Raw genomic sequence first — 21,314 nt, 5'->3', positions numbered from 1 at the left:
ACTCACCATAGAGTTGTACTAAATTATTCACACCAATAACTTTTATATAACATTTCATCTCTTCATTTAGTATTATTATTAGATAAAAATTCAATAATTATAATTTTTTTTTTGTATTTTTAATTCTTATCATTCCAAAAGACAAGGAGCTTTTTTTTTTTTTTTTTTACAATTAATGTAATACCTCAAAATTAATTAAACTTTTCACAATCAAATATTCGAATAAATATTTTATATCACTTGTCAAAAATTCTTATATATGCTAGTTTACTTGCAATCAAATTTGTCAAAAACCATTACATAGGAGCACATGAATTGTGCAAGAAATTATTTTTAATTTTTTTAATTAGAATAAAGAATTTAAGTTAATTAAAATGTTAAAAGTTAAATTTATTATTTATTATTTAACTAACTAATGTACATTTATTCCCTATTTAGGAGCACTTAAAAAAATGTTTATAGCATTTATCACTTAAAATAAACACTTTTATAAAATAAAATAAAAAGTGGCATTTGACTTATTGCAACAAACACTTATTGCAAAAATTATTTTTTTTAGAATCACTTTTTAAGTACTATTTAAGTAAATTTTGATAAGTAATCTAAGATAATTTTTTGAACACTTTTATTCATATGCGGGGCCAATTTTGTAAATATAAGAAAATTTAATGGTTTATTTATAATTTAAAAGATATATTAGAAGATGATCATACATTATTTTATTATGTACTACAGTATATTAATTATTAACGAAACATAATTCAATTCTGAAATGAAGAAGAAGAACCATATATAAATTTAAATTAATATTAAATAAACTAAAAACTTCAATTTAGTTATTAATACAATTTTTAACATAAATTAATGTGATTATCATATGTCCTAAATATAAATTGATAACAAGATTATTGTTAATTAATAAATAATAAATTAGTTTATTTAATAGAAAGTATTTAAATTTAAATATAAAATTAATATAATTATCATTTAAATTTTAAATTGTAACAATATAAATATTTTTATTTAAAACATATTTAAAAATTCATATTAGTTATTATAATTCAATTCTCGATTGAACAAAAATAATTTATTAATTTAAATTAATATTAGATAAATTAAAATTTTAAAGTTAATTAATAATTATATTTTTATCAAAATTTAATATGATAATAATATGTTATAAATATAATTAATAACAAGATTATTATTAATTAAAATAATAATCTAATATTATTTTTAATAGAAAATATTTAAATTTTAATTATATATAATTAAAAGTATTATTAATACAGTTGTTAATTAAAATATTAATATTTGTAATTTAAAATATGGTTAAAAATAATTAGATAGTATTTTATAATAAAAGTAAATATTTAAATATTACTTTTTTAAATACAATCAAACATTACCTATAGCTTACAGGATTTTTTTAGTTCAAATTTAATATTTTTTTCAAAAAAATATTCTATTATGTTGTTCCAAAAGTATCCCTTACGCTGAAATCAGTGCAGCTCTCAAGTCGCTTCAAAATTACTCCCTAGCATGAGTTTCAAAAATAAACAATCTCCCAGGCTCCCAAGCAAGGGTCATTAGAGGAGCCCCGACCCGTTTGTTTGAACATCCAAACAGTACCGACCCGTCTTGAATCCAACACCAACCCACGCCCCCAACTTCCAACCCTGCCCCGGTGCCCTCTCTCCCTCTTGAGTTGCGTGTGCCTAAAAGCGACTCTGGTCTAGCGTTAAGGCGTGAAGAACGAAACAACTCACCTCTCTCTCAGAGCCCAGTTGTCAGCTCGTCGAATCTGTGAGCTGAAAACTCTAAGAGCGCTCAGTGGTCGGTTATTCATGAATCTGAAATTTGGAGGCGGCAGGCAGCCGACGGGTACTCCATCGCTGCCCTGGTCTTGCGCCGTCGTTATTGCTTCGCTTCTAGCCGGCGCCACCGTCGTCCACAACATCTTCAAGCCTAATCTCGTAATTTCCTTGGCTGCGTCTTACACACTTCGTTGCGCATGATGTGTTTAATTAAATGCCTCACTCATTAGAAGCTTGATGAATCAGTGGCACATAAAATGTTTGTTTCATTTTTTATGGTTTTGAGTAATGAGTGTTGTGTATTGCAGGCATTGCCTCCGGTAGAGGTTGTTGATGGGGCTGAGGGCAAGCAACCCGTAAAAGAATGAATGACTTCTCCACCAAATTGAGACACAAATGTGAGCAAGTGTTTCCTGTTTGATGATTTAAATTGCAAAACCTTTCGCTCCCTCAAATAAAAATCCCTTCAAAATGCTTGAAAGTGGGTATACTGAAGACTAACTGTTACAATTAGAACCTTTCTTGGCGTTGATTTTATATGCTTTTATTGCTCTAGTTGCCTTGCATTACTAATCTAATATTTCAACACTGAAGAAGTGCTTGAATCGCTGAATTGATCCAACAAATTTTAGAAGGTAAAATGTTAGTACCTTCTAGAAGGTAAAAATTATTGATGTTAGGACTATATTCACTTGAATGCATATTAATCTCTTGCATTTAGTAACACTCACTGTATGAACCACGCCAAAAGGCCATGACCTAGAATTGTGTGGTTGTATCCTCTATTTGAATGAAGTCAGTAGCTGTACTTAACTCCGAATAAACAAGGTACTATCACTTAGAAAACTTATAGTTTGTTTGGCATGCAAGTATAGAATGGAATGGAAAATTGATCTTTTTAATGTTACATATTCACTGTATAATTTTTCATTTCATTCTATTCTCAATCCTGTACTAAAAAAAGATGAAAAATGGGAAAGTTATGGGACCAAATAACATTCCAATTGAAATTTGGAAATGCTTGGATGATAACGGAATTATATGGTTAACTAATTTATTTAATACAATTGTAAAAACTAAGAAAATGTTAGATGAATGGAGGAAAAACGCTTTAATACTTATATACAAAAATAAAGAAGATATTTAAAATTGTAATAACCATCGTGGAATTAAACTTGTAAGTCATATGATGAAACTATGGGAAAGGGTAGTTGAACAAAGGTTAAGGTTAGAAACGAAGATCTCAGAAAATCAATTTGGTTTTATGCCTGGGAGATCTACCACCGAAGTTATTTATCTTTTAAGAAGATTAATAGAAAAGTTTAGGGAAAAGAAGAGGGACTTGCATATGATATTTATTGACCAGTTGACCTTGAGAAAGCATATGATAGGATACCTAAAGAAGTTCTATGGTGGGTTTTAGAAAAAAAAGGCGTATGTTGTAGGTATACCGATGCCATTAAGAATATGTACGATGGAGTAATGACTAGTGTAAGGACTATAGATGGAGAAATTAGAGAATTTCCAATCACCATAGGTGTACATCAAGGATCTGCTTTGAGTCCAGTGAAAGCTCAAATATTTGGAGAACTATTCGGCTATGTTGATGGCTCACTACTGGCACCACCTACTCATATTTCCGAAAGTGAGAACTCAACCCAAATCATTCCAAATCCTGCCTTCCACTCTTGGCACCTTCAAGATCAACTCATCCTGAGTGTCCTTACCTCCTTCCTCACGAAAAAAATTCTATCTCATGTAGTTAAGTGCACCACCTCACGCGAAATATGGCTTGCACTAGAACGCATGTTTTCCTCCACCTCTCATGCCCGGATCACCAATATACACTTTCAGCTCGCTACTCTAAAAAAAGCCAACCTCTCAATTGCTAATTATTTCCAGCAATTTACCAACCTCACCGATACCCTTGCTGCTGTTGATCAACCATTAAACAATTATGAGCTTGTTTCTTTTCTTCTTGCAAGCCTTGGACCGGATTATGACTCCTTTGTCACATCTGTTACCACTAGAGTTGAACCTCTTTCCATTGAAGACCTCTATGGTCATCTCCTTGCTCATGAAAAGCGATTGGAGCAGCATCAAGCCACATTTGATCTAAGTGTCGCCAATGCCAATTTCACATCCCGCAACACCACAAATCGTGGTGGTCGTGGCAATCGTCGCGGCTCTCCAAGCCACAATGGACGAGGCAATTATCAGAACTCACCATCTCAGAACAACCGAGGCAGGGGGTGTGGTTGAAGTTCTTCATCCTCTTCCAACAACTCTCGTCCCGTTTGCCAAGTTTGCAACAAAATGGGTCATGTGGCGTTGGACTATTATTACAGGTATGATGAATCGTACTAGCGGGATTCCTCTCAAGGCCAAGCATATGTATCAACTTCCCAAAATTCGACTGATGCAACTTGGTACCCGAACTTGGGTGCTACACATCATCTTACTTTGGAACTTGCCAATTTGAATATTAAAGCTGAAGAATACTCAAGATCTGACACAATTCGTGTAGGCAATGGTAATGATCTTCCTATTCATCATATTGGAACCACTCAAATTTCCACTCTCTCACTTGAAATTCAACTCAATAATGTGTCAAATGTTCCCCATATTGGCAAAAATCTACTCTTTGTGCAGCGCTTCACCAAAGATACTAATACATTTTTTGAGTTACACCCATCTTATTTTCTTTTGAAGGATCGAGTTATGGGGAAGCTGCTGCTCCAAGGCCTGAGTAACCATGGACTCTATCAAATTTCAACCACCAAAAATAAAAGTGTTCCATTTGCTTTCTCAAGTGAACACTCCTCTCTCTCCTTATGGCATGCTCGTATGGGTCATCCTTCGTTTCAAATTGTTCATTGCATTCTTCGTCAAATGTAAGTCCTAGTACATCGCCCCTCCATCTCTCAAAAATGCTCTGCTTGCTTGCTTTCAAAGAGTCGGCAATTGCCCTTTTCCGCTTCTTTAACTCAAGTTACAGAACCTTTAGCATTGATCTATACCGATGTATGGGGCCCTGCTCCTATTTGTTCAAACACTAGCAATAAATAATGTTTTTTTTTTTATGCATTTAGCAAATATTCATGGTTTTATCTCATTCCTTTAAAAAGTGATGTTAGTCGTATTTTTCTCAAATTTCAATCATATGTTGAACGATATTTTACTACCAAAATCAAAGTTGTGCAATCTGATTGGGGCGGTGAATATCGCTCGCTTCATAAAATTTTTCAAAATCAAGGTATCGTTCATCGTATTTCTTGCCCTCATATGCACCAACAAAATGGTGCTATTGAGCGCAAACATCGCCACATAGTGGAGACAGGCCTTGCCTTGTTATCCCAAGCAAACGTTCCTCAACATTTTTGGGACAATGCTTTTCTCATGGTCTGTTACTTAATTAATCGAATGCCTACTCCCACACTTCAAAATCGTAATCCATATGAGGTTCTTTTCAAATCGCCACCCAACTACACTTTTCTCAAGATATTTGGTTGCACTTGTTGCCGTTGGCCTAACCTCCGGCCATACAATGCAAACAAATTCGAACCTCGTTCTCTCCCGTGTGTCTTCCTTGGATATAGTCCTTTACACAAAGGATATAAGTGTCTCCATGTTCCCTCTCTCCGTGTTTATATCTCCCGTGATGTGCAATTTGATGAATTTAATTTCCCTTTCAAAAACAGCATAGTGTGCCACTCTCCTCCATCTTAATTCCATCATGGTCATCTTCTGAGTCTATAGGATACAAGGGTCTCGACAGCAGCAGCTCCTCAAAGTCATCCCTCAATGGACCATACAGACACTCCTCACCACAGCCACCTCCCAAGCGAAACAAATACACCCAGTCTAGAGCTCTCCGTAACCTTACCTCATGCCACCGACTCAACCTTTTCTCTACACTCAGACAACTCATAAAAGTCCGACAATTTTATTTCAGAAAACCCAACCTCTTCTTTGCACTCAGACAACTCTCCTCCCTCCACCACTGATGCCCAAATATCCTCAGTACACCCAATGATCACCCGGTCCAAAAATAATATCCAAAAACCTAAACATCTTCCTGAAGATATGATCCGATACCCAATCCCAAGAGCTCTCCTTACCGAATCATCCCAACAGCCAACCGAACCTACCTGTTATACCACAGCCATCAAAATCCACTATGGCATCAAGCAATGAACGTTAAATTTGATGCATTGCTTCATAATCAAACGTGGACACTGGTTCCTCATGATTCAGCTTCTAACATAATTGGCTCCAAATGGGTGTTTCGAATCAAAAGAAATGTGGATGGTACTATCGAACACTATAAAACACGTCTTGTCGCCAAAGGCTATCACCAACAACCACATATTGATTTTGTTGAAACATTTAGCCCTGTTGTCAAGCCTACAACTGTCACGACCTGCTCATTTTCACATATATTTTTTTTAATAAATAAAAATCAACATCACACATCTCACATTCCAACTCAACAGGTCACAATCTACCTGGACCCATGGGTACCAGGGATACATCAGAACATACAGCAGAAGCTTACGCAGCAGAAAGTATAAAATCATATACATCTCATCATAATGTGCAATACAACATACCAGAGTACTACAATCACTATCTCTCTGTATTTACATTCCAAAAATGGAATCTATGGACAATTCCCACAAAAACCCAACTGTCCCTATCAAAAACTTACCCTTCCAAAAAGGGCTGATAATCCACACTATGTCAGCGGGGCTTTTCCCACTCTCCTATTTGGGCTCCTGAAAAGTTAATGAAATATAAGGGTGAAACACTTCTCAGTAAGGGAAATAAACTAATACTAGTGTGTTACTACATGAGTATTTCGTGTTCTACATATATCATACATAACATAATCAGTACTATTTATCAAATCTAGGAAAACATAAGTATATCAAAACATGGCAGAACATACTGCATTCTCATAAACATTTCTCATCTCATATCATAATAATAATAACATAAAACAATCCTGGTAGGTTAGCTGGCTGCTATCATGTATTACCCCCACATGACTGGGTTATGTTGCCCAAATGCGGGACCTAACAATGGTTGGCCGACCATTGCCAAGTCAATAGTCTAGTCTGTAGGTCCGATGGGTCTACCTAGACTGGTTCGTACACCAAGGGCGATAACAGTACACTTCTTGAAAATAACCACATCGACCATCCAATCTCACACCACTTCGTATAGCGACGTTAACACAGATATCATGATCACGAGGACCATGGACACATAACAACGGTACCGCGCAAGTGCTAGCCTAGATCAAGCCAACCAAGTTCTGATATCATATACATATACTGAAACCGTGATACATAAATATCTCATATCATTTATTTTCACATCAATCATATCATTTCACATATATATATATATATATCATGAAAATCAACGGCCCATACACTGGTATTACACATTTTATCATAGTTCGGCCCGTGCGCCAGCTATACATAGCACAGCCTGTATGCTGGCAAACAGTAATCACATAGCACGGCCCGTACGCCGGCAAATCACATCTCAAAGCACGGCCCGTACGCTGGCAAACCATAGCATAGCCCGTACGCTGGCAAATCACATCACAAAGCACGGCCCGTACGCCGGCAAACCATAGCACAGCCCGTACGCTGACAAATCATATATAAAAATCTCGGCCCGTACGCCGATTTTCTATCATAAAAATTCATATAATCCACATTCCTAGAGAACAGTATTTCCCAACATTTTACTCATGCCACACAACAGATTTTCCACATATTCAACATACGATCATTTTCACAGTATTTTGCAAATATTCAACATATATATAAACATTTACGTTTTCCATAAATCAAATGATAAGTATATATATAAACATTTTCTCAAAAATAGAAACTAGTTTAGTTTATCCCCTTACCTGATTCCTGAACAGCTCCTAAGAAACTCTTCCCTGCACCCGCAGGGTTTCCAACTCAATATTCTGAAAATGAAATTCACCATAACTAAAGTTCAGTATTTTCATACGTACAACATTTCTATAACTATTACTAAGTCAAATTAGGCTTAAAAGCCTTACCTCAACTTAGGGAGGATTCCCAACGTTCCAATCAACACCCCTGGAAACGAAAACTTCTAGTATTAAACTTTAATATTTTAACGCGTACAACTCTTCTCTCAACTGTCACAAATCCAAAAATTGAGTAAAAGGCCTTATCCTGGATTTGGAATGGAATCCAACTTCGTTTTCTTGACGATCCGCTCAAGCAGACTTGTAGAGAACTCCGCCAGGATCGTCGTGGTAGCTTCGGATCGTTAATCCGACGACTGGTGGGGCCGGAAATGAAGAGAGAAGGGAGAGAGAGTCGTAGAGAGAGAGAGAGAGAGAGGAGAGAGAGATTTCTTAAAAATAAAGAAATTCCCGGATTTTCGTATGTATAAAACAGAGGATTTCGTCGACACTCCGTTCTTCGTCGACGAGTCCTTCACAAATTTCGTCGACGAGATCCTGTACTCGTCGACGAAATTCAGGCTGCCTCAGAACCCCTCTCGATATTTTCTCGTCGACGAAGCCCTATGTTCGTCGACGAATTCTCTTAAGCCTTCGTCGACGAACCCCCTGTATTCGTCGACGAAGTCCTGCTAATCCCTTTTTCCGTTTTCCCTCCCAAAGTTTAATGTCGTCGACGGCCTCCTTCTGTTTCCGGTTTTCATATCCCTTTTTTTTTATTATTTAACTACCATTTGATTCGGGTCGTTACAACAACGGTACGTACTGTTCTTTCCTTAGCTATCTCGGCTGGTTGGGCTATTCATCAAATCGATATTCAAAATGCCTTCGTACATGGGAATTTATCAGAGGAAGTATATATGTCTTAGCCCCCTGGTTTTCTTTATCCCCAGTACCCAAACCATGTATGTAAATTATAAAAAGCTTTGTATGGTCTCAAACAAGCCCCCCGGGCTTGGTTTGCTAGACTTAGCAACAAGCTTCTTGATCTTGGTTTTAAAGGTACTCGGTCCGATTCTTCCTTGTTTGTTTATACATCCTCCATGGTCAGAATATTTATGCTTATATATGTGGACGATATTCTCATCACAAGCAATAAACGGTCAGTTATTGATGATTTGCTATCCGCTTTACACAATGACTTTGTTGTTAAAAATTTGGGTCCTCTACATTTTTTTCTTGGTGTTGAAATGATTCAAAATTCGAAAGGCTTCATTCTATCTCAACATCGATATTCATGGATATCCTAAAACGTACCAATATATGCTAGAAGCAAAACCGGTTCAGACTCCTATGGCCACAACAACAACACTCTTGACTTATGAAGGTGAAGCATTTTGGGACCCAACACTTTACAGAAGCACTATTGGTGCTCTTCAATATCTCTGCATCACCAGATCTAATATAGCATTCACGGTTAACAAGCTCTCTTAGTTTCTTCACAAGCCCACAATCCTCCATTGGCAGTCAACCAAGTGCTTGCTGTGCTACCTCAAGCACACCGTGGATTTTGGTCTCCAATTTCACAAGTCGCACTCCCTTTCACTACAAGCCTACTCCGATGCGGATTGGGCTGGATGTAGGGATGATCGACGCTCCACAGGTGGCTAATGTGTTTTTCTTGGGGGTAATCTAATTTCTTGGAGTTGTAAGAAGCAAGCTACTGTAGCCCGCTCAAGCACCGAAGTTGAATATAAAGCATTAGCAAATACCGCGGCTGAGATCACATGGTTATGTTCTCTTCTGACTGAACTTGAGATGCTTCCCTCTACAACTCCAATTCTTTGGTGTGACAATATTGGTGTCATATATTTATCCTCAAATCCAGTTTTTCATGCTCGAACCAAACATGTTGAGATAGATTTTCATTTTGTTCGAGATATGGTTGCTCGTGGTACATTAGACATCCGCTTCATTTCTACCAGAGATCAGATTGCTAATATCTTTACCAAGCCACTATCTTCCTCTTGGTTCTCTCTTCTTCGTGACAAGCTGAACATTGCATCTGCACAGTTAAGCTTGAGGGGACGTGTTAGAGACTTATCCACAGCAACAACCAGCGGCTCTTCACAAAGCAGTTACACGAAGATCAGTTCAAATATTTCCCAGGATTCTTGATATGCAGTTAAACGAAGATCAGTTCAAATATTTTCCAGGATTCTTGATATGTTTGTTTAGATATGTAAACAGTTTCAATTCAAATGTTTAAATTCAAATGTATTCCTCTGTTCCTATCTTTCCATGATTTAGTTGTAACAAGAATATATTTTACATCTCTATAAATACACACCTATACCTGTGTTTAAGGTAAGGCAGAAATTCTCCAAATATTTGAGCTTTCACGAGTCCTTATTTTTTGCTTTAGTGATTGACCAATTGACTAAGAGTATTCAAAAAGAGGTTCCATGGTGTATGTTGTTGCAGATGGTATTGTATTAATTGACGAAATTAGGGACGGAGTAGAGGCCAAGTTAGAATTATGGAGAGAAACTTTGGAATCTAGAGGCTTTAGGATAAGTAGAAATAAAACAGAATATATGAAATGTAATTTTAGTAATGATAGGAGAAATATTTGAGACAAAGTTAAACTTGATGAAGAAATAAATAACACTTGTAGATTTCAATACCTTGGATCTGTTATGCAAGCTGAAGGAGAAATTGAAGATGATGTAATGCATAGAGTTAAAGCAGGTTGCGTAAAATGGAGAAGTGCTTCAAGTGTGCTATGTGAACGTAGAATACCCTTAAAATTTGAAAAGGAAGTTTTATAGGACAACTATAAGACTAGCTATGCTATATAGATTGGCATGTTGGGTGACGAAGAAACTTAATATCCAAAAAATAAAAATTGCCGAGATGAGAATGCTTAGATGGATGAGTGGTATAACATTGAAAGATAAATTAAGAAATGAACATATTCGTGGTAAGTAAGGTGTAACTCTTATAAAAGATAAGATAAGGGAGGGATGACTTAGATGATATGGACACTTGCAACGTAGGTCACATAGTGCACCAGTGAGGAAGAGTGACTTAGGTACTGTGGGGGGCAGTAGAAGGGGTAGGGGTAGACCTAAAGTAACTTGGGAGGAGATAGTGAGTAAGGATTTAATATCCTTGAATTTATCAAAAGAAATGGTCTATGATCGCATAAATTGGCGAAAAGGAATTCATATAACCGACCACACTTAGTGGGACTAAGACTTGGTTTTGTTTTTGTTGTTGTTGTTGTATTCTATTCTCAATCCATTCTACTCTAGTGTACGAAACATATGCTTAGTAACATAGTATTTTTTGACTGTTGTACAATGTGTATAAAGTGATCCTGTTTGAGACAAAAGTCATCAATTTTTGTCAAAATTTTTATTTGTGTTGAGCTCACCAGCTCACCTCCTTTTTATTGAGACTTAAAAATTCCCATCTAAGCTTTCCAGTTTGAAACTTTCATCACTGTATTGAGCTCCCCTCCTATTTCTTTTTTATTTTTCTCAAATACTTGAAAGAACACCCAAATAAGAATTGGTTAATTAATTAGTTGCAAGCAAAATACAGTAGAAACAAAGAATATTTGTTGCAAGAAGAATATCTAATTGCTTTGTAAATAATTATCACCATAGATTCAAATTAAACAGGTTAATTTTAATGCCAACAAAATTTCATAAAGGTAGTCTCTCCCATTAACACAAGTGAGGTAATAGAATACTTATAACTGAGTTTACTCAATAAAACAACTAGCTCCTTGCAAAAAAAGAAGCTCCTGTAAATTGTCCTAGCTTCCTGATTTATTTATTTATTTTTCTAATTTTTGGCTTTTGGGACAAAATATGCAAGCCACTGTTGAAGTACATTCAAGCTTTTCTAGAGATACATTTATGCAAAAAGAACTCAATGGAGCACATATATATATATATATATATATACACACACACATAAATACATACATAAATACGTACATATATCATCTTGGTGGGCAGAAAAAGATGACACAGATTTAAACAATCATTGTGGGCTTCAATCTGTGTGATGCATCATATGAAACTATAATGCAAATACTAAATACTAACGATAAAAGATCTGTGCCTTTTCCTTTTTTAAAAGTATTCTGTTCCTTTTATTTGTAGATAAAGATTTTGTGGTTAAAAGAATGTTTGTTTTCTTTCCATATGTGCTTTTCCTGTAGATTTTTCTTTTTCATGGGGTTAAAGAAACCCAGAACAAAGAAACTAGGTAGAAAATGCAATGAGTAGAGGCACAATTCGTATTTCATACAATCAAACTGTAGTAGCTGAAGCATCCCAGGAGTTTGATATCCCACCACTGCAAACCAGTGTTGTAGCCCAAACCATGAGAAGCAAGCCAGTCCACAAGGATATTACCTTCTCTGAATTTGTGTTGCTGCTTACGCTGCCATTCCAGTACATGAAGCTGTCCACAGTTTGTAATAAGCTCAAGGTTTGGATGCCAGAGGGGCCTCTCCTTTGATTTGGCTAATCAAGATTGTTTAAGTTAAAAACCAACATTGTAGCTCAAATCATGAGAAATGAAGCCAATCTGTACAGATGTTACCTTCTTTGAATGTGTGTTGCAGCTTACGCTGCCATTCAAGCTCAAGAAATTGTCTATGCCTTATAATAAGCCCAAGGTTTGGATGCCATAGAGGGGCCTCTCCTTTAATTTGGCTAATTGAGATTGCTAAGTTGCTTTCCACAATCACATTTCTATCCCTCAAATTCCAAAACCAGTCTGAGCCCTTGCAAAGTAGGCCACAGTTCAGCTCTAGTGTTTTTGCTATCACCCAAGATTAAGAACAAAACCAGTAACCCAGCATCCATTGGCATCTCAGATTAAGCCACCTAGGTCCTGCTGGGCCTGGAATCTGCATCCAGCTTGTGCCAGTTGGTAATTGGGTGTATCTGGGTTATAAGTTGTTCCACCCTTAATTGATGATCTCCTGCTTAGGCTTATTTGGGTATTTAATCTAATACCAGGATTGAAGAAGCAGGAGCACCTCCATTCCTAATTTTCCATTTCAAAATTTTCCAGCATGCAAAGGCAAAAGGAAACTTCCAGGAGATAACAGCTTGCATTTGGAAACTCTTCAAAACCTCAATTCAGATCAATCTAATTGGTAATGGTCTTGTAACTGGAAAAAGTGATGAAGATCAGTCTCTGTTAAGGTTTGGACTACATCCTCCGACTGCCTTTGGGCAGTCTCAGAGAGTTCGAGAGGAGCAAGTGTTTAATTCGAGGGAGGTATTAATTAAGCTTCCACAATTATTTCAAGTCCCTTACTTTTGGCGAGAATCAGAGCCTGCTTGAGCAATGATCCCAAAGCAGGACCAACAGAGAATTTCCATCATTAGTGAGAGCCGATATGAAAGATTTAGTTGGGCTGCTATAGCCCATCATTGGTGGAGAAAGACTTGTGACTGTGCTGTCCTTTATGTAGGAGTTGAAATTCTCCAATCTTAAAATGTCAAGTTAGCAATTGAATCCATACAAATATTAGGGGATTATTTGATATGGATTTCAATAATGTAGACTTTGTTAAGGCAATCGTTACTGCAGAAGAAGATTCCACCAAAACCTCCTCAATGGCACCTTTGATTCCATCTAACAAGAAATGCTGATCTGTCCCTCCAGGCGTCATATGATCCAATTATTATGGAGTGGCCGCTGAGCTATATATATTATGTAATGGTTGTAATAGTTGTGTATGCATAAAAACAAGACAGAAATAAAAAATATGAATGAAGGAAATTTTATCTGAGGCATTTCTTTCAATATAATTCTCCTCTGCTTTCTTTTATTTTATTTACTTCAACATGGTATCAGAGCCTCTCAAAGACCTACGTCTGCTCTAGTCCAGCTGCCATGGCATCGTGAGCACCTCCACCACCACCACCAATGCCCCCAGCGAAAACCACCACTCCACCATGCCTTCTTCATCATCATCCCCTACCACATCCATACTCACCTCCCCCGCCCCCCATTTTGTTACACTCAAGCTCACCATTGATAACTACCTCCTTTGGAAGGCACAGATTGTGCCTTTTCTCAAAGGTCACCAACTGTTTGGCTATGTTGATGGTTGGATTCCCATGCCGCCCCCCATGATCGATGGCATTGTTAATCTTGATTATACGAAATGGGCATTACAGGATCAGCTTATTATTTCTGCTCTTAACTCTTCTCTCACTGATACTGTATTGGCTCAGGTGCTCGATTGTGTCACTTCTCATCAAGTTTGGACTACACTTCATAGCTTATTTGCAGCTCCTCCGCCCATATTTTGCAGACGCAGTATCAATTACCTACCCTTAAAAAAGGTTCTGAGTCTATTACGGAGTATCTCCACAAAGCCAAGTCTATTGCATCTACTCTGGGAGCTGCGGGACAGCCGCTATCCTCCTCTGAATTCATCATTTATCTTCTTGCGGGTCTTGGAACGGACCATGAGTCCATTGTCACCTTGATAACTACTCGACTAGAGCCATTGACCCCTTCGCAGGTCTACAGACTACAGCTTTCTTTTGAATCATGAATCCCGACTTGCCCATCATACTCAATCCTTACTTTTTGGCCGTCAGCTCACAGCCAATACTGTTTCTGTTCGACCCCCGGTATCACCCTCACAGGGTCGTGGTCGAAATTCCTCTTATCGTGGTCGCAGAGGAGGCCGTGGTGGTAATCGCGGTGGCCACTCGGAATTATTTTTCTCAATGTCCAGATAACCGCCCAGTTTGTCAAGTCTGCCAGAAACCTGGTCACATTGCCATGACGTGCTATCATTGATTCAACCACTCTCTCCAGGCGTCTGCTCCTCCGGCTTTCTCAGCTCATTACAGTCATGCCTCACTCTCCATTGCCTCTGGTGCTTGGTTTCCTGACACTGCTGCTACACATCATTTCACACCTAATTTGTCACATCTTACTTTGGACACTGCCAGTTATCAGGGCTCTGAGCAAGTGAGCATCGGGGATGGCTCTACTCTTCCCATCCAGAACATCGGCTCTGCACACCTTCATTCTCCTTTGGCAAATATCTTCTTGGCAAACTTCTTCATGTTCCTTCTATTACACGCAATTTACTTTCTGTCCGTCAATTTTGTTTTGATAACTCTGTATTTTTTGAGTTTCGGATTTGCATACCAGGCGGTGCTCCTCCAGCGCCATGTTAAGGACGGTCTCTATGTCCTACCTTCAGATGCTTCGGCCACTCCAGCTACTCCTTCCTCCGTGTCTTCCTCCTCCCCACATGCTCTTCTTGGTGAAACCAATCCTCCCCCAGAACTGGCATTCTCGGTTGAATCACTTCACGTCATTTTAGTAGATTTAAATATTAGTACATAAGGAGAATTGCGTCTTTGCAAGTCTTTCTATTTGTACCCGAGACTGAAAACTTTGGTGCATGGCTCTTTTCCCTTGAATCGCTTCTCCGGGCAAGATGGCTAAGCCGGACAACCAAGCCGCCATGGCCGGTTCATTTTGGGTCCGATGTAATTGACTTTGATGGGTAGCGTGATTTATCGGAATAACCCGGAGTTAACCGCGTGGGCCCTCGCCCAACACGCACTTTTTGATTCCCTACCTTTGCCAACCACATCATCATTAGATGTCGTGAGACAGTGGCCAAGGGAGAACCAGTGTGTTCACACTGGGAAAAATGATACCGCCACGTGCACTCGACAGCGCGTGATTCACCGGATTTCACTTGAAAACAAATCTCAAAATTACGAATACCCAACGATTTCCCATTCTCTACACTCAAAGCAATTGGGATTGAAAAACTAACTCATAATTTTTTAGATATATTTTACAATGAATTTTACTCCTTTCTTATTTTATCATAAGAGTTACGAAGAAGAAAGTAAAATATGTAATAAATTAATGAATATATTTTAAGTGTCTTTCGTGATATTTTTAATAATTAAAGTTTAAAACTTTTACATTGGTGATTTTATGTTGAACCTTGATAGGATGGAATTAGAGCTAAATTCACTATTTCTGATTATATAATCCGAGACCTTACATAACCAAAAAGACAACTAAATTTTAATTTTTATATGTTTAATCCTTTACTTTTTAAAATTTTTAATTTTAATATTATTTGTTAATAGAGAAAAAATAAGTAAATCTTCTTATTTTTCTTTTCTTTTCTTTCAAACAATTGATTTGGAGTTTTAAGAATATCAAATAATATTATAATTTTGAAACATGCTTTGTTGTATCAAATTGTCAGTCGGGTATGTATTTTTTTTAAGAGAATGTCAATTATTTTTTTTGAAAAAATAATTATATTATGTATATATACACACATACTATATATAAAAGTATGAATAGTAAAAATCATTTTGTAAACAAAATACCTTTATCTTTTTAACTAACTTTTCTAAAAGATGTAATTGTAAATCAATTTATTGACAAAAGTATTCTTATTTTTAAAAGTAAATTTCTATAAACCAACATTTCTATAAAAAAGTAATTTTTTATATTATATAAGTATATGAGTAGTGTAAATCATCTTATTAACAAAAATATTCTTATTTTATTAAATTAAGATCAAATATTCTTAAAAGAAGTAAATTTTTATAATACATATATAAAATAATTCAATAAAAATTAAATTAAATAACACATTTGGAATGTCTAGAACTTAATGTTTGAACTTAAAGAAAAAATTTTATTTAATTGAAAAATAAATTAAACTAAAATCATATCTATCCATACTATAATAATAAAAGTGTAAATAGAGTAAAATATTTTGTGGCGAAAATATCCCTATGATTAAAAGCAATACAAAAGAGTGTTGTTAAAAGAAAATAAATTCAACCAAAATCAGATTAAGTTACATTTATAAAGTTTTGTTTAGATATGCTAAATTTTCATCTAAAAAAGGAAACTCTTAATAGCAAAAAATATATAAAAGTACAAATATATAATTTTGTAGATAAATATTATTATCTTTTTAGAAGTAAAATACTATTTTTAAAAAAATTAAATTAATTTAAATAAGTATACGTTCAAAAATTTTATTTTAAATATGTCAGGATTTGGACCTAAAAATTTTATTTTATTCAAAGAATAAAATAGATATATTATAAATATAAAACAAAATAGGTAAATTTCTCCAATGCCTTTTAAAAGGTAAATGGTAAAAGAAAGGGTTGTGACCATCATAAGCCATGTGATGAGTAAGAGAAGATGGCTTTCAATAATTTACTTTGAATTTTATCCAAACTTAAATTTAATAGTCAATGCTTTTAAATAGTACTTGAGATAAATGTCACCATAAAATTGGAGAAAAAAAAATGCCCATATGTCCAAGCATGATAGATTTTTTTTTTTTCCTACCAACTAAATAGGTTGTATCCAGACTCATTTGTAATATATATATTTTTTTTATTTTATTTATTATTAATTACTACTAATAAGAGATTATTGGTTGTTCAAAAAATACAATTAGACTACTTTAGATTTTTTTAATATATTAAATAATAATTTTTAGTTAAAAAGTAAAGAGATAAAAAGAGAGAAGGCAAATTAGTCAAAAAAATATAAGAATAAAATGTTAGCGAGATTTTTTAAACTGTCATCAACATTATTTATTATTATTATTATTATTGTATAGTATAATACATTACTTCCGATATTATTTTGCATTTTCAAAAATTTTGTGAAATTTATTAGGGGCTATTAATGGCATTAAAATAAAATAGATTCTTTGAATGTTGTCATTTATAAGGATAGGTACAAAAGATGTGCATTTACTATAAACTAGCAACATTAAATAAATAAAATTGCAGCGAGCCGGTCCAACTGGCATCATTGTCAATTTTTAGGAAAAATCAAGTCAAATTATGGCTAATTGGTAATTCCATCGTCTTCCTTAAAACTCTCTCACGTCATTCATTGATTCTCAGCCATTGAAGCCAGCCTCCAAACCCAGTACAAATTTGGTAATTTTCGCATCTTTTTCTTTCCGCGTCTGCCGACATTATCTATAAATACCTCTGGCAACTCCATCTCCCCCGTTCCCTCCTCTCCTTCTCATACGTCCCCGGCCCCAACAATGGCGACCACCAACGCTCCACAGCCGTCCGTACGCCACCTGATCCTCCTCATCTCCGCCGTCTTCCTCCCCACCGCCCTCTCCATCGGCGTCAACTACGGCACTCTCGGCAACGACCTCCCCCCGCCCGCCCAGGTCGCCTCCTTCCTCAAGACCCAGACCACCATCGACCGCATCAAGCTCTTCGACACCAACCCCGACATCCTCCGCGCCTTCGCCGGCTCCGGCATCTCCGTCGCCGTCACTGCCGCCAACGGCGACATCCCCGCCCTCGCCAAGCTCTCCATCGCCCAGTCCTGGGTTGCCAACAACATTTCCCCTTTCCACCCCAAAACCCGCATCTCCCACGTCCTCGTCGGCAACGAGATCATGGCCACCGCCGACAAGAACCTCATCAGCCACCTCGTACCCGCCATGCGCACCCTCCACGCCGCCCTCAAGCTCGCCGGAATCACCGACATCTCCGTCACCACTCCCCACTCCATGGGCATCCTCGCGGTGTCGGAGCCCCCCAGCCTCGGCCGCTTCCGCCGCGGATACGACAAGGCTGTGTTCGGACCCATGCTCCAGTTCCTGAAAGATACCAAATCGCCCTTCATGGTTAACCCGTACCCGTATTTCGGCTACTCGCCCAAGATGGGCAACTACGCGCTGTTCAAGAGGAACCCTGGAGTGCACGACAGGTTCACCGGGATTACGTACACCAACATGTTCGACGGCATGATGGACGCCGTTTACTCGGCGATGAAGGCGTTGGGGTACGGTGACGTGGAGATCGCAGTGGGTGAGACGGGGTGGCCGTCCGTGGCGGAGCCCAACCAGCCCGGAGTGAGCCCGCAGTTCGCTGCCACGTATAATGGGAGGCTGGTGTGGCACGTGACCTCCGGGAAGGGGACGCCGTTGATGCGCGGCCGGAAGTTCGAGACTTACCTGTTCGCGTTGTTCAATGAGAATCAGAAACCCGGTCCGACCGCCGAGAGGAACTTTGGGCTGTTTAGACCGGACTTCTCTCCGGTTTATGACATTGGCATTATGCGAGGTTCACAGGTATGGTAGTTTTATGATTTTTCATTCTTTTATTATTATTATTATTATTTTATCTAGCCTGCACATTTGAATGGTTGCAGCTGTGATAATTGACTTGAGTCTTTGTTTGCTAGCCCGCATCTGCATGGTACGCGTAAGACCCATTGTGTTTTATTTTTTATTTTTTGCTTTTTTTTTTTATCTCCATTATTTTTGGATTATTCTTTTTCTTTCATGGATTTAAGATTATAATATTTTTTTAATTAATAGCTAAACTAGCTATTTTCTTTCTTTGTCTCTGTAAATATTTACAAAAATACGATAAGACTTTGAAATTAAGAAAAAAATTCTTAATCATTTGCTTGGAGTTGTTCTGATTTAAAAAAAAAAATAATTTTTAACATGCTGGCAATTATGGAAGGCCTTTGTACAGGCGCGATGAGCTTTTTTTCTTTTTTAAGAAAAAAAAAATTCCGTGCTTTGCATCCGCTTCTTTTTTAATTTTCATGACTTTCCGTTCTGCCAAGCAGATGCTGGCAAGTGTCAGGTAACCTGTATTAATTTATTAATGTCACGACTACCACATGAAATCAAATCACTGCTCCCTTCGTTTCTTTTTTAAATTAAAATTTGGATCTGAGTATAATTTGCGGGTGTGGGTATACGACAGGGCGGCGGGCACAAATTCAGTCCGACGCCGGCGACACCGGCCTCAGGGAAGAAATGGTGCGTGGCGAAGCCTGAGGCCACCGACCCTCAGTTGCAGAGCAATATAAACTACGTGTGCAGCTTGGAAAACGTGGATTGCAAGCCGGTTCAGGCAGGCGGTGCGTGCTTCAACCCCAACTCCGTCAGGGCACATGCTTCCTACCTCATGAACTCCTACTACCAGACCTCCGGCCGCCACGATTACAACTGCGACTTTTCCCACACCGCCGTCCTCACCACCATCGACCCCAGTGAGTTTCCATTGTTCCCCTGATCTCCTCTCTTTTGTTCCCACCCCACTCTTTTTATTTAACCAATATTTTTTATTTGGCACGTCCATTAATGGTAATTTAGTCAGACTGGGCGAAGCACGACATTAAATATATATATATATATATATATATAATTTTTTTTTAATTTAATAACTAATTTAATTATTGTTAAATTCTTAATGAGCGAATGAAGCCTTACTACTATTAACTCTTATTTAAATATTTGTATATGTTTGGTCTGTATGTCGAAGGTTTTGAGATATTGGGCTTGGTAATTTTTAAAAAAAAATAATATATGCATAAAGTTTTACTAAAATGTAATTTAAAATTTAAGTATGATGCAATATAAAATTATATTCTATTCTATTTAAATTCTTACTAATTTATTTTTAAAATTTTTAATTTTATCTTTCATGGAGTCCATTACTACATATCGAAATTAATTTGAGGAAAAAATTATAGGATCCAAATTTGGAATTCAAGGCTTAAAAAGTTTAACTCAATGAAAGTGAACTTGTCAAAAAAAAAAAAAATCTATAAATGAGATGTGGCTTAGAATGAATAGGGAGTTTGGGGTTCCCAAACACGGTGTTAAATTATTTATGTTAAAAATCTGAGAGATCGACTCTGAGAATAATTTTAATTATTCATTAATTGTTTTGCGCATTTACAGGTACCCAAGGATGCAAATACGTGGCTTGAGAAGTTAAAGTTGCATGGCAGCGTCCGTATTAGAGAGTGGCAGTGCCCATTTCAAGCTCTTAACCCTTTCTTTTAAAAAAAAAAAAAAAAAAAATACTGAAAAAAGAGAATGGGAGATTTTCCAATTCTCCCATTACTAATTTACTGCTCTGTTAATTTACTGCGTTAAGTGTATTTTTTATAACGCGCCACCCGCTCACGGTAAATGCACTTTGTGGCTCTGGGAAAAAAACAAAGAAATATTTCCATGACAGTGTTATTGTGGCTGCTATTTTAGACCATGTACAACGTGCTGTGATTTTATTGGTTAACTAATTGACCATTAATTGATTCTTGTCATAAATTAGATGTTCTCGTTAATTCTATTTTCAATAATTAGATATTTGTTTCAGTATAAAATTCTTTCAAATATGCTCATAAAATTATTAACATCTTTCTTAATTTGTGTTTGCTTTATTGAAAAAAAAAAACAGTTACCAAGAAGAAAAATAATAAACCATATTCCAATCTTAATTTGATCTATCAAAGTTTAACCACAAGATGCCTGGTAAGATTATATATATATGTATATATATTTTAAGTGATTGATTGAGATATGTATTAAAGCATCATTTATTATTTTAAGAAAGAAAATATTAAACATTATTATCTTTTGATAATCATTTTAAACAAATTTCAATTTACAAGCCACGTGGAAA

The 21,314-nt window shown here is 36.7% G+C and overlaps 1 protein-coding gene across 1 annotated transcript; it reads left to right on the top strand.

Moving 5' to 3' along the window:
- The first annotated feature begins 1,627 nt into the window (after positions 1 to 1,627).
- On the top strand, positions 1,628 to 20,959 carry LOC131165759 (glucan endo-1,3-beta-glucosidase-like). Its single transcript, XM_058123801.1, has 5 exons — positions 1,628 to 1,976; positions 2,126 to 2,215; positions 14,055 to 18,955; positions 19,605 to 19,893; positions 20,588 to 20,959. Exons 3-5 carry the CDS (start codon positions 17,909 to 17,911, stop codon positions 20,614 to 20,616), a joined length of 1,365 nt encoding a protein of 454 aa, XP_057979784.1. The 5' UTR covers positions 1,628 to 1,976; positions 2,126 to 2,215; positions 14,055 to 17,908; the 3' UTR covers positions 20,617 to 20,959.
- Positions 20,960 to 21,314: the final 355 nt, after the last annotated feature.

Source organism: Malania oleifera, chromosome 10 (assembly GCF_029873635.1).
Source record: "Malania oleifera isolate guangnan ecotype guangnan chromosome 10, ASM2987363v1, whole genome shotgun sequence".
Lineage (NCBI taxonomy): Eukaryota > Viridiplantae > Streptophyta > Magnoliopsida > Santalales > Ximeniaceae > Malania > Malania oleifera.
The sequence above is the reverse complement of the archived record's forward strand: the minus strand, read 5'-3'. Positions and strand labels throughout refer to the sequence as shown.

Excerpts from the sequence above, each read along its gene's own strand:
- LOC131165759 (XM_058123801.1), top strand. The coding sequence starts at position 17,909 with ATGGCGACCACCAACGCTCCACAGCCGTCCGTACGCCACCTGATCCTC. Across the intron at positions 18,956-19,604 it reads GCATTATGCGAGGTTCACAG|GGCGGCGGGCACAAATTCAG; the intron begins GTATGGTAGTTT and ends GGTATACGACAG. Across the intron at positions 19,894-20,587 it reads CCTCACCACCATCGACCCCA|GTACCCAAGGATGCAAATAC; the intron begins GTGAGTTTCCAT and ends GCGCATTTACAG.